Here is an 8,920-nt window from a genome sequence, read left to right as displayed (position 1 = left end):
GACCATGGTGTGGCCATGCTAATATGGAATAGATTGATTTTTCTCGTGTCAAAGGACCCATCAAAGAATGGAAAGTTACCTCAGAGCCAGGAGACACTAAAATACAACTAAAGAGAAACTAGTATGAATTGCTCCTGGAATGAAGGTCTTTCATATGTGGAACTTGAATGTGAACCAGGTCTAGTTGTTTTTATAATTGTAGAACTGATTCTGTTAATATTAATAATTGTATGGAAACCTAAATTTTAAAGGATTAGATTTGTACTGTTTAGAAGCATAACTGCGTATGAATGTTAACAAAACTTAGATGGGTGTTTAAAAGGATTATTGGGTTAAGTACGAGATTGCTAAGTCTTTATATTATCTGTGAAAAGTTTATGTTATTGTATTATTGTTACTGTTATAATAGAGAAATGTTTTAGAGATGGAAAAACTATATCATACCCTTAACCTTGCATTATTAGTTTGTGTAGCTTAAAGTTGGGATGAAAACAATCATATAAAAATGATTCAGAATATATCAAGGATACTGAAAAGAACCAATTGCTGGATGTGTGTAGCTTTGCCCACTAATGGAAAGCAGTCTTCGACTCTAATAGGAGTCCCATTACCAGACAAGGATGCTGCTTTTAGGGAATATTGGGTGAATACAACCTGGGATTTAACAGAAACAACAAAACCCATATCAATAATAAGTCCATACAACCCTGAAAACAAAAATCACCCTTATGCTCCATGCTACTCAAGGTGTATGGATTGAAGACTCAGTTTTTGGGATCCAACGGGTACATACCCAGGTTCAACTTATGTGGGAAACTATACGTATTGCAATGAGACACCTAGGATTGGCACACATAGGTTTAGGCCTCTAAATTCACCAGGACTAAAATACAAATTTACTAGTGCATGGCCAGTGCCTAAGGGAAAAGGGTGGTATTGGATATGCAACGACACTGCATACAAGATACTACCTGAGAATTGGAAAGGGCAATGTGCTTTGGGAGTAGTGGTAGCAAGAATGACAATACATGAAACCCTAAACAAGGAGGGTTGGCTTACGTCCACGTTGAGAAGTTTACGTCGCAGAGAGTTAAGCCCACTGACAGAACAAGGAACGAGATTCCATAGTTTTACGAGTTGGCTTCTACTTTGGTTAGGTGTTAGTGAGCTAGAAAAAACACTAGTTAACATCTCGGCAGTAAGAGAGGATCTTGAGAACAACACGATAGATGCCATAGAAGCTTTACAAGAAGAAATAAAGAGTCTATCGTCTGTAGTGATGCAGAACAGACGAGCCCTAGACTTGTTACTAGCAGCCCAAGGAGGAGTATGCACAGTAATCAATAGTAGCTGCTGTACTTACGTAAACAATGAGGGAAGGATAACCAGCGATTTGAAAGCTATTTGGGACGAAACGAGAATATTGCATCAGGTGTCATTGGATAATATGTCATGGGGATTTGAAAATGTGTGGGAAAAATTAACTTACTGGTTGCCAGACTTAAAATGGTTGAAAGCCTTGTTTGTAGCAATGATTATAATGGTCTTGGGATTAATTCTGGCTTTAATGTTTTTGATTGGTCTCATAAAATGCATTAAACCTCTATTGGGAAGGATGATCAAAAGTGCCTGGAAGCAATTTCAATTCGCAACATTGGATAATAGTGAGGGCAAGACTGGATAGGATCCCAAAGATGTGGTAAGAAAAGACCTGCCAAGGAATGCAACTCCCATGGGCTGTGCTCACCAGTCCTATGGGTCCTTACCAGACCTCACTCCAAATTATGCCAACATGAATCAATTTAATGAAAAGAGAAATGGAGGATTGTAGTAAATGTCAAAGTGACCTGTGCTTGGGTCAGTACTCCATCTGGGTGAGCTGCCCAACCATGTTTCTCATCCCAATGAGATCATAGAATCATTTAGGTTGGAAGAGACCCTCAAGATCATTGAGTCCAACCATTAACCCAACTCTAGCACTAAACCATGTCCCTAAGAACCTCATCTATACGTCTTTTAAAAACCTCCAGGGATGATGACTCAACCACTCCTTGGGCAGCCTGTTCCAATGCTTCACAAACTCTTCCACGAAGAAATCTTTCCTAATATCCAAACTGAATCTTCCCAGGTGCCACTTCAGGCTCTTTCTTCTCCTTCTACCACTTGCCACATGGGAGAACAGACCAACACCCTCCATGCGACAACCTCCTTTCAGGTAGTTGTAGACAGCGAAAAGGTCTCCCCTCAGCCTTCTCTTCTCCAGGCTAAACAGCCCCAGATCCCTCAAATGCTCCCCATCTGACTTCTTTTCCAGACCCCTCACCAGCTTTGTTGCCCTTCTCTGAACTCACTCCAGCACCTCAAGGTCTTTCTTGTAGGGAGGGGCCCAAAACTGAACACAGCATTCAAGGTGCGGCCTCACCAGTGCCAAGAACAGAGGGATGATCACTTGCCTGGTCCTGCTGGCCATGCTATTCTTGATGCATGCTGGGATGCTGGTGGCCTTCTTGGCCACCTGGGCACATGCTGGCTCATGTTCAGTCACTGTCCATCAACACCCCCAGGTCCTTTTCTGTTTGGCAGATTTCCAGCCGCTCTTCCCTGAGCCTGTAGTGTTGCGTGGGGTTATTGTGAGCCAACTGCAGGACCCAGCACTCGGCATGAAATTGAACAAGTCCGAGTGCTGGATTGTTCACCTGGGATAGAGTAACACTGAGTGCAAGTGTAGATTGGGAGAGAGTGGCTGGAGAGCAGCCCTGCAGAAAGGCATCTGGTGTGATGGTTGGCCACAGGGTCAATAGGAGGCAACACTGTCCCCCAGCAGCCAAGACGGTAAACCGCATCCTGGGGTGCATCAAACACAGCACGGCCATGTGGTCAAAAGAGGTGACTATGCTGCTGTATTCAGCGTTGGTGCGGCCTCACCTTGAGTGCTGTGTGCAGTTCAGGGCCCCACATATTATTACAACAAGGATGTGAAAGTCCTTGAATTCATCCAGAGGAGAGCAACAAACCTGGTGAAAGGGTCGGAGGGATTGTCCTCTGAGGAGCTTCTGAGGACTTCGGGCTTCTCTAGTTTGGAGAAAAGGAGGCTGAGGGGCGACCTCATTGCTCTCTACAGCTTCCTGAGGAGGGGACATGGACAGGGAGGTGCTGAGATCTTCTCCCTGGTGTCCAGCGATAGGACACACAGGAATGGTTCAAAGCTTGGCCAGGGGAGGTTTAGACTGGATATTAGGAAACATCTCTTTATCAAGGCTGGTCAAACACTGGAACAGGCTTCCTAGAGAGGTGGTCAATGCCCCAAGACTGTCAGTGTTTAAGAGGCATTTGGACAATGCCCTTGCTAACATGATTTATTTTTTGGTCAGCCCTGAATGTGTCAGGTATTTGAACTAGATGATCGTTGTAGGTCCCTTCCAACTGAACTCTTCTAGTCTAGCCCAGTCTATTTTATGTATATACCTGTTCAGGGTGGATTCTTCCAGCAGCAGGGCTCAAACACTCAGTCTGCTCAGTAGCCTCCCCAGGACACCGGCCTTGCCAGTTGCAGACACCAGGACGCATGAGCCTCCAGGGCCGCAGCCCCATTCCAGATACTGGTACAGACAACCCCAGTCACACACATGCGTGCACACTCTTATGCCCAGTCACTCTGGTCTCTCAGTTGCTGGCACCAATGACATACAGGCTGTCTGACCCCCTGGTCCTGCTCCAGTTGCTACACTAACACCCCCACGCTCACACGTTCACATAGAGAAGAGATTTGCTCACATAGCAAAGACTTAGAAGTTAAGTTTAATGAGAAGACAGGACAGACTGCACTGGTTGGGGTCCTTCTCCAAAATTCCCATGGTAAGTCCTGTGTAATCCAAAAATGCTCTTCCCCTGCATCCCCTAATGTGTCCTGCACCTCTAGGCAACAATCCCGTTAGTCTAAATGGTGATCCAGAGAGCTGCTCTCAGTGGCTCCTCTTGATGGGCTTCACACCTGGACAATGAGGCTGAGGGCTCTCCCAGGGTAGCCTTGGGACAAGATGTTCATTCCCCAGAGCCTGTAATTTGGGTTCCCACTTGCCAATGAGCCTCTGTGCTCTTCTTGGTTTTGGAGATGGGCTCCTGATGAGCTGGTGGCTCCCCAGTGATGGGGCTGAGAGCAGCCGGGGCAGGGTATTAACTGAGTTACTTCTCCTGCCATTGTTAGTGCCTTCTTTGTGTGTGCAGAGGAGCTTTTTATCACTTAACACATGCAACGAGATAGGAAAAGAGGAAATGGGCTCAAGTTGCACCAGGGGAGGTTTAGATTGGATATTAGGAAAAAATTCTTCCTGGAAAGGGTAGTTGGTCATTGGAACAGGCTGCCCAGGGCAGTGGGGGAGTCACCACCCCTGAAGGTGTTTAAAAGGTCTTTAGACGAGGTTCTTAGGGACACGGTTTAGTGCTAGAATTGGGTTGTGGTTGGACTCGATGATCCTGAGGGTCTCTTCCAACTGAAAGGATTCTATGATGCTATAAATCTCCTGAGGTATCTCTGTCTGGAGGTTACATACATATGCATTGGTATTGTTTAACATATGATAGCAGACCACTGGAATTGCTGTCCAGAAATGCCTCATGATTAGGGGAAAAGCTGTGTTCTTGTACGGGCAACGGCTTCATTCAGGGCCAGTATCACAGCCTTGTTTCTGAGACTGTAGACGAATGGATTTAAGAAGGGGTACAGAACGGTGTTCAGCAACGCTACAAATCTGCTGTTCTCCAAGGAAACACCGACTGAAGGACACACGTAGAGAGCAATGCAGCTCCCGTATCCAATTGCCAAGGTGGCGAGATGGGAAGAACATGTAGAAAAAGCTTTCTTCCTCCCAGAGGCTGCTGGAAGATGTAGAATACAGAAAAGGATGCACAGGTAAAATGCCAGAGTTAAACATAAGGAACCCAGAATGACAAATGATAAGAAAACAGAGTCTATTTTCCAAAGCAGGCTGGTGTCAGAGCAGGACAGTTTGAATAAGGGGGAGTTGTCACAGAAAAAGTGATGGATCTCATTTGAGCCACAGAAAGTCAGCTGAGAGAGGATGACCAGGCGGTAGCTCAAGAGTGTGAAGCCTGTGACCCAAGTAGCAACAACCAGGTGGATGCAGAGCTGAGGCTTCATGATGGCAGCATAATGCAAAGGTTGGCAGATGGCAACATAGCGGTCAAAGGACATGACAACAAGTAGAATAAGCTCTGTACAGCCCAGCGTAAAATAGGAAGAGGATTGGGCAAAGCAGCTGCTTAGCGAGATTGTTCTCCTCCCAGAACCCAGGATCACAACCAACTTGATGCTTGTGGAGGATGTAAACCAGATTTCCAGGAAGGCCAGATTGCCAATGAAAAAGTACATAGGGGTTTGAAGGCGGTGATCTGCATACACGAGGAAAATGATGGTAGCGTTCCCCATCACTGTTGTCAGGTATATGAGCAGAAAGACCAGAGAGAGTACAAGCTGCAGTCTTTGATCAAGCCCTGAGAAACCCTCTAGGATGAACTCAGTAACTGCAGTTCCATTTTCTGGTCCCACGTTGAATTTTGGTTCGTCATGCCGAGACAGGAACATGGCAAAAAACAAGTGTGATAATTCCACAGTCTGGGTGAAAGGCTCCCCAAAACTCTCTGCTTCTTTCCTTTCTTGCAGTCTTCCTATAGTACACAGATAGAGGACTTCAAGCACTTCTCATACCCTGATTTTTCGGTATCAAATTTCATTTGGAGTTCTCAGAGAATTTGTTGTCTTCTTTCTACCTTTTTCAAACACTTGTAAAGAATTCTTCCTTCATGACAGAGGATTTTAAAGTCTGTTAGCTATTTTATCCCATTCCTGGCAAATTCCAAATTCACGCAGGTCTTTTCCAAACATCTGTCACACCTATGCGCTAAGTCATCTCTTTTATTGCACAAATGCCAAACTATTACATCAAATCAAGTCAAATCAAATCACATCAAATCACATCAAATCAAATCAAATGTATGTTGAAAGATTTTCTTTCTACTTTTGAGTACTTGCCTTTTTGGACTAGGAATCCCTGAGTATCTATTGATTTCAGAATAAGCAGTATCAAGCATCTCTTTCGTAATCCCGTGCTTTCTTCCACAGCTTTGTGCTCTTTGTTTCTTCAGGAAAGGGGAGGGCAGAATAGGGACCAAGTATAACTCATCTTCTTTAGTACTCTAAATAATGACTGAAATTCGTTATGGTTCCACCCGGTCTCATCTGACATCCATCTGCACTGAAATGCAGTTACTTCCAAACAGTTGCTCATTGCTATTACTATCAAATATCCTGACCTAAACGCAGACCAGGAGAATAGTGACTGGAAGAGATCTGTAACATTTCTTTTGCGTGCCAGCTATAGGTTGGGAGGACCCAGCCTTGAGAGTTTTCTCCTCTCTCCATTGATTATACAGGGAGCCTTGGGAAAACAAATTCTCACAGGCACCTGTTGTGAAGCAGATGAAACTCACTATTCAAGTCTCAAATCTCCGATTCCTAAACTTATTTTGTTTTTTAAATCAAACTACACATCTAGGAGAAAGAAGGACAAAAAAAAATCCCACATATACAATAAAGACTGGTGTTTTCCCCTTCATCTTTCCATTTGTTTTCAGGCATAGAAAGGAGTAGAGCGGACGGCTCTCGAAACAGAATAATTCAAAATGCAAGGGGAGAAGAGGGAGAGGAGGAGATGGTGGGTTTGAGGCGGTGAAACAAAGTTGTGTGGGTGTGCAAGCAGAGCTCTTCAGTCATTAGTCACCTGGGTGGTCCAAGGACTTTCCCATCTCATTGTCCACAGAGACAACAGCAGAAACTGGTCGGAGACAATGGATCAACTTGAAACCAAGTGATCGAGTTCAGTCAACCTCCTCCAATACCATCCACCTCCAAAATAAACAAAATTTAGTCACCTTCAAATTAAATGTTGGCCTGACTTGTGTGGGATTTCTCCAGGTGGGATTCCAGACAGTGCTGGAGACAGGCTGATCCTGCTGTGCCTGGGCCTGTTTCCTGTGCATACAGGTGGTTATTAACATCCTGGGTGAAGAATCTGGCTGTTTCAGAGATCCCTGTAGCAGTTTCTCACGCAAAACTGAATAAAATTGAGTAAACAGTAATTACTTAACTTGCTTGCACATGCCAGAGAGGATGTGCAGGACAACAGGCTGGCTGAATTATAAGAACTCAGCAGAACTGTTGTATGGGGAGCCTCACTTGATCCAGTTGAAGACACTCTTGCAAAGATCCTTGCACAGGAGTCTCTCCCAATCTATGGTATTCCATAATTCAATTCATCTTTTCCTCAGAGAGCTCTTCAAAGAATAGGCAAGGAAGTAAATGAGACAGAGGGAAAGAATTAGAGATACAAAATGTGCCAATACAAATTAAGAAGATCCTCTGAACAGTGTTTCTCAACTCAAACCATTGGTAGGCAATGTATTTTGGGAAATGGCTGCATAAAAACATTCACATAGAGATACAGTGTTTAATTAGCTTACTGACACTTGCCCATGGTAGTCTCAAAACAAACAAACAAACAAACAATGAGAAGTTTCATGAAAATTAGTTTAAAAATACTAGCAGTTGTGGAAAGGAAGACTTTTTCAGCTATTACTTAGAAGTCTTTTCTGCAGAGGGCTCAACTATTCCCTAAAGTCTCCGTTCAGGGGTTGATTCAGTTGTTTGCACAGAGGTGGCCACTGCCTCCAACATAACCCTGGGGCAGCTGAAGCACCATGTGGGACTGGGAAAAGTCTCCCAGGACCTATGGGAGCTGTTCTGGAGCACAAGCTGGTAGGCATGAGCTGAGGTAGGGGAACTTAGGGGTGGTGCAGGGCTGCTGGGTGGGCTGAGCAGGGTCCGCAGCAGCACAGCAGCCCATTGTGTCCCATTGGATGCTGCTGCGAGGTCACTTCTGTCACAGAAACTGACTGACCAGCAGCGGGAAGGCAAATACTCAGAGGTCATGAGGGCCATCAGAAAGCTGCTCCCAAGATGATGACAGATTTGGGAAGGTCAAGGGGAACTGGGACAAGAGAGAGTGGAGATTTGGGGGAGGAAAGAATGGCTTGGCCAACAGAGGTGAAAGATTTGGAGGGTTTCAGGTAACAGTGATGCCGCTGTGACACTGACTGTGAAAACATTCATGTTAGGCCCTTACCTGTGTTCTAAGCAGTAATCTTTAACTCTAACCTTACCCCTAAATGCTAGTCCCCACCCTGACAGTAATGCACTACTTTAAACCCAAACCTCAAAATTTACCTCTAAGCCAAATCCCAAACCCATAACCCCTTATTGTTAGTGTTACCTTTTTACTCACTTTAACCCCTACCCTGTATCCCTAGCCTTAAGATACCAGCCTTAACCTTAGCCCTCACCACAACCCTAAAAAAAACCCCTAACTCACAAAGCTAGCCCATACCCTTAACACTAACCACGCACCTAAGCAGATTACCAGATGCCTAAATCCTAACCCTGAACAGCGAGCTCTAATCCCTAATCCCTAAATTGAACACCTCATCCCCAGAGCTCTCATTCCCGTGCTCAACCCCCATCACCTCCAACCCCTCTCCCTACCCTACTTCAGCAATTTGGCCCCTTGGGGCAAGCCAGGGTAATTCTGGAGCAGCCACGGGGCATCTGAAGAGGGATGTGAGGTTACAGGTACCTGACCAGCTGTCAAGCCCAAGGAGGAGATGGGCAGGATTGCTGGGATGAGGTCTATGGTGCTTCAGAGACTCATGGGCATGTGAGAGGCACATGGCTGTGATGGTGGCTGTGAGGTCACTTCCACCTGAGTACCTGATAGGCCAGCTTCAGGCACATGACTGGTCTATGTGTGTATCATTGAAGCTGTGCCTAAGGAACTGATAAGCCACCAAC

At 45.2% G+C, this 8,920-nt stretch overlaps 1 protein-coding gene across 1 annotated transcript; it reads right to left on the bottom strand.

Annotated features, from left to right (window-relative positions):
• Nucleotides 1-4,618: 4,618 nt before the first annotated feature.
• LOC136000392 (olfactory receptor 6E1-like) lies at nucleotides 4,619-5,602 on the bottom strand. The gene has a single exon (XM_065654172.1). The coding sequence runs from the start codon at nucleotides 5,600-5,602 to the stop codon at nucleotides 4,619-4,621; it is 984 nt and encodes a 327-aa protein (XP_065510244.1).
• Nucleotides 5,603-8,920: the final 3,318 nt, after the last annotated feature.

Source organism: Caloenas nicobarica, chromosome 32 (genome assembly GCF_036013445.1).
Source record: "Caloenas nicobarica isolate bCalNic1 chromosome 32, bCalNic1.hap1, whole genome shotgun sequence".
Lineage (NCBI taxonomy): Eukaryota > Metazoa > Chordata > Aves > Columbiformes > Columbidae > Caloenas > Caloenas nicobarica.
The sequence above is the reverse complement of the archived record's forward strand: the minus strand, read 5'-3'. Positions and strand labels throughout refer to the sequence as shown.